General features: G+C 33.0%; 1 protein-coding gene across 3 annotated transcripts in view; it reads right to left on the reverse strand.

Moving 5' to 3' along the window:
* LOC142344782 (uncharacterized) overlaps nucleotides 1-13703 on the reverse strand; it is a 140926-nt gene that overhangs the window by 38946 nt on the left and 88277 nt on the right. Inside the window, exons 10-16 of one of the 3 annotated variants that reach the window (XM_075396718.1) lie at nucleotides 10152-10403; nucleotides 9860-9883; nucleotides 9344-9484; nucleotides 8312-8431; nucleotides 7942-8018; nucleotides 5963-5989; nucleotides 5301-5508 (exon numbers count right to left, since the gene is read on the reverse strand). In XM_075396718.1, the coding sequence (XP_075252833.1) occupies nucleotides 5301-5508; nucleotides 5963-5989; nucleotides 7942-8018; nucleotides 8312-8431; nucleotides 9344-9484; nucleotides 9860-9883; nucleotides 10152-10403 (849 nt within the window). The remainder of the gene's footprint in view (nucleotides 1-5300; nucleotides 5509-5962; nucleotides 5990-7941; nucleotides 8019-8311; nucleotides 8432-9343; nucleotides 9485-9859; nucleotides 9884-10151; nucleotides 10404-13703) is intronic. The other 2 variants (XM_075396720.1, XM_075396721.1) reach the window with 2 other exon arrangements.

The following is a 13703-nucleotide window of genomic DNA, read 5'->3' on the forward strand; positions in this document are numbered from 1 at the left end:
ATCTTATTTTTATGTAAAGCTTATGATGAATAGACCATGTTGGAACATTGTTTTTCCTATTAAAGAAAATTTTCTGAATGATTGGTCATTCAACATTTGAGATCGGGTAAGTATTTTAAAATTTAATAATTTACCGTTTTCTGTTTTCTTTTTTCAAAAGTTTGCGATACCAAACATTTTTCTAAACCAAAAAGTTGCCAAAATATTGAATTTCATAAATCCAGACATCCGTACACATCTAAGAAACAGAAGAGGGGTTGGAAACAATTTTACTGGACAAAAATTTCAGCCACAATTTAAAGATGACAAAGAATTTTGGGTTAGAGTTGCAAACAAATCATCTAACCCAATGGCGACGGGCAAATTGTTCTCAAACAACCAATGTATACTGCCAGAGAATAAAATGTATTATCCAAGGGGCTTAAAACGATTTAACGATTTTAATAGAATTGATAAAAAACAGGTTTAAAGTTGTTTTACAAAATACTGCATCTATAACCAAAATAACTTTAATCATGGCACAAACGTTGAGTAAATAACTTAGACAACAAATGTCATTATGGTTCAATTTGTTCCCCTAAATTAACACTATTGCATCGTAAGCTATAAACTAAATAATACAATTCCGAAATTCTCGCAGCTCAAAATCTATGTATTCAAATATTTTGATAAGCTATAAATTGCATTTTGAAAGCATAAAAAACACAGCAATTTTTTTTGTTACACGACGAGATCTTAAAGATGCATCATCAGTTCGTTCAAAGTCTATAGAAGAATTCAGTGAGCATCTAGTTTCTGAGGTTTTTTAACGTTGGGGTGAGTTACTCAATGAAAAATTTGTTTTGTCACCAAATATAAAAATACATTGCAAATATATCTCGAAAGTTTTGCTAAAAAAGAGAATTTGCAGTGCTCTCATTAGGAACACATATAATCTGTTTTATATTTTTTTGCTTATTTTTCAAGCTTTATATATATATATATATATATATATATATATATATATATATATATATATATATATATACATATAAATATTTAAATATATAAATATATTAATTGCATTAACAAACTTTTTTCTCAAAAAACCCCCAATTGGTTTTATTCCGCTCTTAAGGCGAATCTTCACGTATTTATCTCGGGTCTAAAGTTTGCATTTATCCCGAAGCAGCCATTACGCAGTTTGAGATCAAGATTAGATTTTTGCTTTTCGTCTTTCTAGTTTTTTTTGTCTATTTTTATCTGAAGGTAATTTTGTATCACTCGAAATATCGTTCTTCAACTGAAAATATGTTACAAAAAAAAGCGGAAATAACTAACTTAAACTTTCCTCCCATCCTAAAATTTTATTCCTAAATTGTTCTGTATATGAGTTCCAGTTTGTTTAAAGCAAATTCGAAGACCGATTTGAGTGTACAAATAGTCATCATAATTACTGGACAAAATGTCAGTTTGTTTCTTATGAAACAAATTCTTCTTATAAAAATAATAACTTTGCTGGATTTAAAATACTAATAAGGAGACTCGGTAATGTGCGTTCGCACACGATGTTCCGACCCCGCCCATCCACGTTTTGATTTATTAGTCTAACAAATCAGGAAGAGAAAGAAATGGTTCAAAAACTCTGATATCATTCAGCAAACAATTAAGTGAAAAAACAAAGCTGGATTAGATAGCCCATGAGAATTGCCAGCAATGAGAATACTGAACGAAACACACCCAAAACAAACACTAGCAAACATTATTTCCGACCAAAACTCGATGAATATTTAAAAAAAAAAAAAGAAAAAAACAAAATGGACGAGGAACCCGATAAAACCCGATCTAAACAACTCAACTTGTACTTCATTAAACGTTCATTGGATAAGATATAATACCTCTCAATAATTCGACTTGATGACAGGCCGACAATAAAGAGCAAAAAAGACAAAGATCATAAAAACATTTCTCATTTTCTGAAAACAACCAATTTCAAATTGATTCAAACCACTTCGTATCATCTCGGCTCATAAGGGAGGCTAAGTCGTAAAGCAATTGAGACTTGTCGTTATCCGTAATATGTTGAACGAAAGCAAAACTAACAGCGCCAATCGGGCCAACCCATTAGTATCATATTCTGGAAAGGAAATGGAAAACTCAGAATGAGCGAATATCCAAAAATCAATTTTTTTTAAATAAAAATTGCGTAGTGCCAAAGCCATGTAAACATTGGTTTAAAATAAAACTATAATAAAGATAGAATCTTGGCTTGCTGGAAAGAGGAGGCAACCTATCGTTACAGAGACCAAGCTGCAAAAGTGAAAGAAATAAAGTAAACGTGACAAAGCTCAAAAAACGAAATATTTTGAAAAGTTCCAACAGACCAAAAGCCTTGAACATTAAACAAAAACAGATGAATTGGCAATTGCTCTGGAATTCAGTTCTGTTGTTATTATTGCAGCCAAATCATAGGACGACAAAAAACAGCAAATACAGATAAATTTGAAATTCCACAAACAATTTATTGAAGCCACAGTGTTAAAGCCATTATATCTATAATACGTTGAAAAACTTTAGAAATTTTAAACTGACGAAAGCAATTAAGTCTCTTTTGATTTTAACTGGGCCTTCTAAGTAAAGCGTCTTTATGGAAAAGACAACAAAAAGAACCACAAATACTTACCAGTATCGAAAACAAAAAATTCTTATGAAAACACATTTCTAAGCTCTACAGAGAACTGTCGAATCATAACCCACTGCAGAAACAATGTTTAGAGCAGCAGAAAAATGATTAGTTGTGTCAATAATAAGACTTAGTTACTTTTTGACGACAAAGAAAACAAAAAAAGGGAACAACAAAAATGTTTTCTTTAGAGAAAATAATTGAAGTCTACAAAAGCGTTAACTTTAAACTGAAATCAGGAATTGGATTCAGTTAAATGACTGTGGAAGCGTCCAAAACTTTTGATTGTCATATATATATAAATAATGAACGACAACAAAAAGAACAACCTTTAGAGGCAAAAACAAACAAATAAATTTTGAGAGCACGGATGCGTAGCCGTTAAAACTAGGGGCTATTCACTGAAGTAATTACCGATTCTTTTGCGCATTCCTTCAAAACCAGTTGGAATAATCGTTAGTGTGATAAGTTGAACAGGGAAAAAACAACAACCCCACATACAGGAAAATATGCAAATATTGGGAAAAACAATATTATATTTAAAAAACTGATTGAAAGTCATCAAAACCTTTACATCTAATGCAAAATCAGTAAATAGATTCATTGAAACGTCTATAGAAGTAAATAGGGACTTTGATTGACTGGGATATGTTGTATTAAAACGATAAGAATCACAATTACAGGCAAAAACACAAATCCATGTAATTTTGAGAGGACGGCTTCGCAGTCGTTAAAAATCAGCTATTCACAGAAATCAACAAATATATTTATTTGGCGCATTTTTTCAATGACAATTGAGCTATAATTAATAGGATTAGTTGAAAATGCAATAAATAACGATCTCAAATACAGGAAAGCATGAAAAAATTCAAAAAACTTTTATGAAATTTCGTAGTAAGAAACCAAAAAAAACATTACTTGAAAAAACCAAAGTAATGTGTATTTTTTCTTCGGCTTGGAATAAGTTTTGCCCTGTTTAAATTGTGACTAAGCTACATGTGGACAGAAAGAAAAATAAAGATCGACAAATTTCAAAACATCACTAACATTCTCTTATAACAAATATATTCAAAGCCATCAGAGGCATTAGATAATAACTGAAAGCATTGTATAGGTTCACCTGCAGCTCTTTAAGAGCTCATTGGAATCTTTATTTACTGAAACTGAGTCATGGGTCTGCAAAAAGTATTGAAAATGAATCCAAAACAAACGGAATTCATTTAAAATTTACGAAAATCCATTTTCAAAGACATAAATACTCTGAGCTTTTCTCTGAAGACAAACTATATTTTCATATGGCCCTCTTTTGTTGAAAATAGGATTGATAGTCATTGATTAGGCCGCGATTTGAAATAGTTCATGTCAGTTATCAACATAAAAAACAAAACTGCAAAAAATATTTTGAAAAAGACCGCGCCCGAAAAATATAATCTGGATAATTGTTGATTGTATGAATCCATGATGAGTTGACCCATAGCCCTGATTTTTCTCAGCATCCAACAAAAACAATTAATTAGTCCATATATTTGCAAAATATATCAATTATTAATTGAAAAATTCCAATAAACTGCAAACAAATAAACCACACTTCATATAATTTTTAGGTTTATTTTTCAAAACCGGCAAAAATTTAATTCCAGAAAACTCCTACAGGAAATGAAGCAAATGTACAGCTGTCTCTCTAGGAGCTTTCAAAGATTGTGGCAGCAGATGTTAGGTCTCTACTTCCTGCAAATTTAAACGAAGTAGGAAACAAAAGCTTATTTGGAGCCTTTTTGAGTTAAAAAAAGTCTCAAATTCGAGAAATTTAGCAAAAATATTAACCAAAATGCTCGATTAAAACAAAATGGCGAGCATTCTCTATCCTTAACAGTGAAACAATTAACATTATTTTTAAAAAATTTAACGAGTTTTAGCAAAATTAAGGAAAATTTGGTCAAAAATTACGGAAAATGTGAAGAAAAACAACGGAATTCACTGTACTTTTCTGAAAAGTTTAAACCTCGATAACTCCCCGTAAAATACGAAAATTAGAAAAATCTTTTTAATTCGTTATTCTACGCTGGACGAGCTTTCTATTGATACCAGTCTCAACTCTCTACGATGAATATATCGATCGGCCAAAATTGACTGAACAAAAAAAAACCCATTTGAGTATATAGTTCCTCCCCCCACATGTGGGTCGGGTTAATTGAATTCTTCAAGGTTAATTGAAAACAACAAGGTGAATTCTTCTACCTTGCTGAAAGTTAATTGGAACATGCAAAACTATGTTTAATACCAGACTGAATAAGAGCAGAAGTGTTGATTAACTTACAGAGGGTGATAACAACTGTGTGGTGCCCGTTTTAAACAGATACTCTTTCAAATAGTTCAGTTGCATAACTTACACATCTTTTTGTTGATTAGACTATGAGTTTCCATCACTATTTTCTGAACACTCTTCATATAGCAGCAGTGGCCAGAAAAATGGAGGAAATTCGCATACTCTAATAGCAAAGGAAGAGTCGGAGCGAGATTTTCATTAACATGAGGCGATCATTGACATTTTATTTCGGCGATAAGTGTTACAACTTTCTTTTATCGTAGCAAGAGCTGATCAAACTTTCAAAAATTAGAAGAAAAACTGTCAACATACCATTGTTGTTTCATCAGTGAGTCTTGTATCGCAACTCTGCTCCAAGTTGACAAGTGCATCTCCTATCCTTTTGCACTCGGCCAGTGCCAGATCTAGATCATCTCTCTGGTTGTTGAGATTCTCCTCCAACTGGTTCACAAGATATTTGCTAGGCACGTGGACTAACTTCTTGTCCACTTCCATACGCAACTGGTGCACTTCGTCAATGCTACCAACAAAAATTTAAAGTAACTACAAAAACGTTTGAAATTTTATATAGTAAAATTGATATGTAATAATCAACAATCAGGCCACCCAAAACCTCAAAAAACTATTTAACATGCTTATCCGAGTCGAGGAATTTAAATAAAAAAAGCAAAAAAATGACCGGGTTTTGCAAAAAGAAATCCCAACCCGAAGTGCGAACCCTTACCCCGGTCAAAATCCGCTGATTCGTGTAATGTCTTGCAACTTTGTACCTCAATTTGACCAGATTCCTCGACTCGGTTTAAAAAATGTAAACCAATTAGCATCTGGATGTTGTCAAAGGTCTTAGTACACAGGCATGATTAAATTTCTCAGTGTCAACAAATTGCCGATAACAAAATAGAATAGATGTCAAAACGGGGAGATGAAACGTAGAATAAATAAAATAGAGATAGTATGATGATTTATATACTCACAGATGCAGACCAAATTCAGTAGGCTGGCTGTAAACGTAAAATTACGCTCGAAATTTCTGTCTGAGAAAAAATTTTGTCGGTTTGTCAAATAATTGATGAACTTACTCATCCTGGCGGAGTAGTAATACAATTGATTCCACAACATTTCAGTGTAGGGAAAAAACCATATAAAGAACGCTTTTGTTTAGATTATCAAGTGTTTTTCAAGGATATATTGTCACACACTGTTTTCAGTGGTATCAGAAGAACGCGGATTATTTAAGTTATAAAGCTATGCAGCTTCTGTTTTTAGACCCAAAAACTTAATTGGGGGTTATGACCTTTAAACTACCCTTGCTATTTTTTGTTTAGTCAATTTTGGCCACTAGATATCTTTTCCGGTGCGATACAAAAGGGGTAGTTGTGAACACAAATCTAAGCGAGAAAAGTAGGTAAGAAATATCTAAATTGTTTAAGGATCAAAACAAGCACAAATAGCGCAGATAGTATAACACATTAAGCAATCTAAGGATCAATGGTTCGAGCCTCAATTATGTCAAACCTTAAGAAGGAAAGTCATTATTCTGATACAAGTAACTTCAGCAACGAACTGTTTGAGAACCGATTTGAGCCGAACCAGTCAATTTTAGACAAAAAAGAATTTTTTTTAAATGATAAAATGCAATGAATGGCTTACTATTAATCCAAAGGAGGGCAAAATTACGTCATTCATGAACCGGACCCCTATTAACTTGCATATAGCTAACATGGTTTGTCTAGCTTTTTGCCGCCTTTTTTTATACATCTGATGATAACAATATAACAGAACGTTGTCTGTTATCGGACAAATAGTTTATCGTTGAAAAACCGTACTGATATCTTGAACAAAGATTGTTCTCTTTTACGTTTTCTTTTAATTCGGGTCTCAACCGTTTTATTAGCTTGAATATGTACTATTGAAACACTCCTGAAACACAAAATGGATCCTTGAATAGATACTTTCAAATTTTGGTTGCCATAGGGGAAATGACGCTTTAAATCGATTGTTCAAGTTTTGAAAAAGTCGATCTGCAAGTTTTTTTTCGATCCAGAGAAGACACAAAACTTTCGATTTAAGAAGATTAAACAGACAGAGATTTTAAAAACTCGTTAGAGAAAAAAATGATCATGTCAACACCCGTAGTTTAAACACAACATAAAATATTCCCGCAATTTTTTCCTTGACTAAGTTTTTGCAAAACAAATTAAAAACTGATTCAAGTGATGTTTCTCTGTCTTGTAGGTTTTCCTGATTGTTTATCGTATCTAGGAAGAACAATAAGTATCTGCAGCTCGTAATTGAAATGCATCAGTATACTATATTGAAAACAAAACATTAAGGAAACTTTTAATTGGAAGGTAAAAAAATTCATTTGTTTTTCTCTGGAATGAAATTATACAACACGCCACTTTACATAAAAAGACTAATGGAAGTAGCGTTGTAACTAATAATAAAAAACTATAACCTCAGTTTCGATATCTTCAAATCAAACTATTATAAAGTGATAAATTTTATATTTGTTTCTTTTTTCACTGCCAACTGTTTGGAAAGCAAATATCTTAATGAGACAATTTTGCGCATAATGTTTTGGTATTTTTAGAGGCTTTAAAACAAAATTCAACTTCCGTAGTCGGTGGTTTAAAGGAAAATTACTCTCAATTTATAAGAAGGTTGGGCCAAAATAGATTTCTTCTCAGCTTAAAATCGCAAAACTGAAAATCGAATTCAAATAATCTCTCGACTATAATGTAATGACCCTGTCAAGACACGGAAAAAAACACAATTCCCGACAAACTTTCAGATTTTTTTGTGCGTTTTTTCTTATATTCGTGTTGATTTTTTTACTTCAGTTGGTTTCTTTAAACGCTTCTATCATAAAATTTTATACCAATATTTTTAAGGAAAAGAAAATTCAAATAAAAATTTAGGATTGCCAATTCTTATAAATGGTTTTATTTACCGTGTTTCTTGCTCCTTCTCAATCCTTGAGTTAGTCTCCAGTCGGTAATTGCCCAACTGAGACTGCAATTCGGTCACCTGAAATAACCCATGACACCTTTATATGGAAAATTGTGCAATTGAGAACTGAGCCACCTATGCTCATTAATAATGACGTCACTTATTGTAATCATCTGAAAACTGACAACAGCAACTATATAAGCAAAAATATCTGAATCTGAAGTTCAGTCACAAGGTCATTGAAATTCGGTTAACTTTGTTACCAATTTTTGGGGTATTGTTTGCCTTTTATTACTACATTGCTATCAAATTTCGGCTACAGATATGAACAGAATTGCACATGTGTGTAATAAATTGGGTTAATTGCTGACCTGGGGCTTGAGTCTTCCGTATGCTTCCTGTAATTCAGTGACCCTGACTGACATCTGTTCATGCCACTGAGACAGCTGCTGAGTCATTTTTGCACTCTTCTCATTCACACTTGCCTCTACCTAATTAACTCAAAACTCTCGACCAATATTTCACTCCTTGTCAAATTTCTGTCATATGCCATTATTATAGACAGTAAAAGAAACTTCGTGGACGGTTAGAAAATCGGTCAAACTTTAGAGTGAATTTTCGACAGAAATCGCTTCGAAAGCAGAGAAAAATTGTGCCATGGCACCAACGAGATTCGCAAACTCCCTTAACGGCGTTTTTTAATTTTATTCTGGAGTATTTTATCCTAAAGGCTTCCAAAAATGAACCAACCCGGAAAAACCAACCGTAAAAGGCCAAATGTCTATTCAACTGGACATAAATAGAAGAGCAGTTACTTAGAAGGAGACATATCATAATAGTATAAACCAGAGCTGAATCCAGCGCTGCATAGGCGTTTTATAGCCCATACTGTTTTCTTTCTGAATAATAAGAAAAATGACAAAGGAATGTTGCATTTTTAAGACCTAATTTTATAACACGATAATGCTTCTTAGCATAAGTCAAAGATTTTCGGCAATTTCTTTAAAGAAAGAGAGCGGCAGGCAAGGGAATGGTCAACAAAGTCTCAAACTGAATTCAATTGGAAATTAATGGACAATTTTGAAGCAATAAACATAACCGAATAACGTCGGATGAATTGCACTCAAACGACTGTCGCGCAGGTTTGCTTCTTCTGGAGCTAGCTGCAGTTTAGGAAAACTAGCTTTAGCTTAACTGAAACGTTATGGAGTTGAGGCGCATGAGTCGGGGAGTGCACTTTTCCGTCCAAGAAGAGGTTTTTTCACTGTTTGGCGTCATCGCCACAATCAAAATTCCACAAGTTAACTTTAATATCAGAAATCAGAGCTTCTGACGCCGTAGAGTCCACAGCTTACAATCTATATTAGCCAAGTTATAGTTCAGTCTATAATCATAAAAATTACCTGTTCCAGTTTGGTGTCAGTGTTCTTTTGCATCTCTCGCATCCGAGAGGTCAGAGTGTCCACTCTCGTCTCCAGATCTCCGAGAGACCTCGTGATTGTCATCTGCGACTCTGTTCTCAGTTCCTCCATGTCATGCTTGTACTGTTAAAATCACACTGACCATTGCAATATTGACCATTTCTTTTTACAAACTTTTCACGCACAATTTCATTTGAATAGTTAATACCATAACTAACTTGACTCAGAATTCCGGACTAAGCATTCCGGTTAAACGCTTGGTTCAATAAAAGTCAAATTAACATTATACTGCTGAATCTAGCAGTTTTTGCAAAAAAATTATCTATGGAGGTTATCCTCAGCGCACAGTAATAATTCTGCAGCAGATAAAAAAATGCTTAAATAGGATAACTTAGGATAACATAAATAGTGACCACACGTAAACACATAATTTTTGAGCCGCTGTGATGAACCAAGAGAACATAATTTGGACATTGAAGTACAACAAATGACACAAACCTTGGGAGTTGATTGTCTCGGATTCTGTTAAATTGCACAGTTTGATTACTTTACATCAAAAATAAGCATCTGCTTCTCTGTTATCTACTTCGGGGGGGGGGGGTCTCTAGCTCACTTTACACCCAAAAATCTTGTCAACTGTTTTCCCAAAAGTTGTGTCCACCAAAGTAGGACGTTGTCAAATATGACCCAAAACTACGCAATTATTATTAGGCATTAAACTGTTCAGACATAGTGTTGAAATACGATTAATTTTATGTTTTTGGGTGAAAAGGACTTGTTCCAAACTTACGTCATCCTTCAGTTCTTTATACTTCATCTCAAGTGAGCTGATTGTAGTCTGCATTGTCTTGATTGCAACACCCAGTTTGTGGTTCAACTCATCAGCCTTAGTGGACACTGCCTGATCCTGACTCTCTCTAGTGGTGATCTCAGCCTTGAGAAGTCGTGTCAGTTTGTCATATGACTCCGAGTGCTTTCTATCTATCAATTCGGCACTTTTGTTCAGTTCGGCATAACCACTACTATATTTAACCTTGTCCGCCTAAAAGAAAAAATGACTTTCGTTGTAATTTTTTTGCCCTATTTTCTGTAATTCACTTGTATTTTTCCACAGATTCCTGCAAGATTATACAGAATAATACCATAACATTACACAGATCTTGCCGCAAAGTTGAAAAAGACTGTTTTTATTGCAATCTCACAAGATAGGTCTTTCTTTAAATATATGGAGTATTTTCTTTGCTCAAATTTTGGCTGTTTGTGAAAGCAAGCGAAATAGTGTTCTGGAACCGAAACTGTCAAGCAAAAATGTAGACTCAACGACAGTAATTGCTTTGAACTCCGTGAGAGTGAAATTAAAAATATCGTACACCTTACATCAGATCTGATCAACCAATAATGGACCATTTGAAGTACTCATTAGTTCTTCTCTCTACTCGTTAATATAAACTCCATTTTTGCGCAATCATTTTATGATAACCATCAAATCACGAAGTCCCGCTTTTCACCCCTATTTAACTAACCCCCGATCATTTAACCCCTCTATCATTTCGCCCCGATTTTAATCTTTTGTAAAATAAGGACTATTAAAATGCGGGGTTAAATGAATCGGGGCGAAAAGAAGTAGAGCCTGAAATCACTTATGCATTTGTAAAATTACCGCATTTTTTGGAAGACTGACAACAACACAGCATGCATGCCAAAATTGGTAAAAACAACGTATATGATACAATCCGTGCGTTATTCTAAAGATCTTTCAAGAAATGAGAATCAGTCAGATTCTTCCATGGTCAATTATAATAACCGTAAAGATATGATTAGAATTTACAAAATTTGGCAGTGATTGGACCCCCTTTTATCAAAATTAATAAGTTTGCATATGATATTTGTCAATTTTTTTCATTTCACAACTTCAAAAAAGTCAAAACATACCCTTTAACCAAATATTAAACATAATCAGCCAAAAAATGAACAGATGCAAAAACTTGAACAGATGCAAATGTTCTTAAACGAGAATATAATAGTAGCAACGTCAAATTAATCTAGAGAAATGCAAATATAAATTTATCCAGAATACAAAAAATATATAATTTACCTTGGGATTACTTTGAAACATCAATGATGCAAATTAAAGGATTGTTTCATGATGATGGTTTCACGACTAAAAAATTCTATTGGCAACAGCATCCAATTATGTCCAATTTTGTCCTAATGAAATAAGTATTTTTTTTTATCAAACAGTTATTATTTGATTGGATTTTTTGTTCAACTTCTCACACTTTTTGTTCCTTTGTGATGCTTAAATATTGTTGATTATGATATTTTAAACCAATTAAAATGCCTCAATTCAGTTGAGAACGTACGTTTGCATTGTCTTGTGTCGCATAAGCAAGTTTTTTTTAATTCAAACATTTCTTTTTAAAACAACTCAAAGAGAGTCAATACAATCATATGAATTATCTTGTATGAAGCTCTCTACAGCACTGCTATCTTTTATAAACCTTATATTTTATTTCAAGATGCGATGATATGCAGTTACAGTTGTCTTGCAATATATCTCGCAAACCTCCATGCTGACAAATTTAACGTATAGTTGTTCCGGCCCACTTTATTGGGGGAGGAACTATATACTCAGCTGGGTTTTTTTCTTCAGTCAATATTCGCCGATCATTATATTTATCGTACAGGATTGTGAGTTATATCAATAGAAAGCTTGTCAAGCGAAGAATTTCAAATTAAAAAGATTTTTTTGAATTTCGCCTTTTCCGAGGAGTTACCGAGGTTTAAATAATTCCGTTAGACTAATTTCCGTTCTTTTGTTCAAGTTTCTCGTAAATTGTGCTTAAGTTGTGGTGAATTATTGATGGAAAAATGACAAAATTCTCATCAATAATCTCATCAGTTTCACGTTCAAGAATAGATGAGAGTTAGTGATGTTTGAACCGCCAATTTTGACAAATTTCTTGGCTACATTTTTAAAAATTAAGCCTAAGAACTGCTGGCACAATCCTCAATTACACAGATATGAGCAAATTGTACCTCCGGCACTCGAGTAACATTTCTGGAAACAACTCTATTCCAGTTTTTCAGTAAATAAAAACGATACTCACTAAAAATTGCATAGTTTTTTATATAAAAAAATTATCGTATTTTCGTTTGCCAAAAAACTATTACAAAAACATTCAGAAAAAGTGTGTTTTTAAAATCCCAGCAGCGATAGCATGGCAATTTTTGGTCTCTTGGTTGAATTTTGCGATGAAAAAAGATTTGGATTGGATTTTGGGTCTGCCTTTTCTATAATTTTTTACAATTGTTTTATCTCATTTAAGAGAAAGTTTTTTTTCATTTAAAGTTGCAATTAATATGAGGCTTTCTTAAAATCCAACAAGATCTAAACAAAAATTTACTGTTTTTTCTGAGTTAAGCTTATGTTTTTTATGGCTCGGACAAATTGTTTTCGTAATATTTTAACGAAATCTTCAAATTTTCAAGCCTTTGATGTTCTTTCTGTGGTCTTATGATTGACTCTGAATAATAAGATTTATAACTGCCTATTTAATGAGCTATTGAAAAAAATAATTAATAGCTTCAATTGATGCGTAGAGTTTCTTGGTAATATAACTCGATAGGTTTCCAAAATTCACAGTTATATTTTAATAAAATGACTTTTCTGTCAAATTAACTACATTGGTAAAGCTTTGCAAATTATTTGTTTTAATCGAAAAGCAGCAGGAAAAAGATCAGCTTTGGTCTAGTTCTGTTTTTCTATTCGGATTTAATTTGGGCGCTCTATATATTTTTTGATACACTTCAACCACTTTAGTTTTTTTTACTTTAGTTACAGACCAGAATGGCTTCAAATCAAACCTCATTTTTGACAAATCCAATATACAGGCAAAAAGCAGGTCAAAGAACATACATAAAATTCCGGCAAAAATCATACGTTTATTTGGCCTCAACCCCGGTTTCATATAAAAAAATTGCCAAATTTTGAGTTGTGCCTATTTTAAGTGTTAGTGAGTTGTCTTTTGACTCACTAATGAGATGTAGAATTGGCTTTCTAAGCAGTAAGAGGGAAAACTCTTTAGAATTTTAGATTCTCACGGTTGTTATGCCTTATGGTTTTAAACTTTTGTTTTAAAAAAATGTAAAGTTTTTTTTGAAGTTGTGCCAATTTCAGTCTTTCGCGAATTCGAATACAACGTTTCCTCGCAAAAATGAATTGGTTTGTTTACTTTTGCCTGCAATTGGTATTTTTGTAGTTGTGTTATGTAAGCAATTAGAACTTGAGAAACCACGCCAAGATTTTTCAAGACCCTGTCAAGATCTTGGAAACGATGTT

Source organism: Convolutriloba macropyga, chromosome 8 (genome assembly GCF_964194025.1).
Source record: "Convolutriloba macropyga chromosome 8, txConMacr16.3, whole genome shotgun sequence".
NCBI classification, from domain to species: domain Eukaryota; kingdom Metazoa; phylum Xenacoelomorpha; order Acoela; family Convolutidae; genus Convolutriloba; species Convolutriloba macropyga.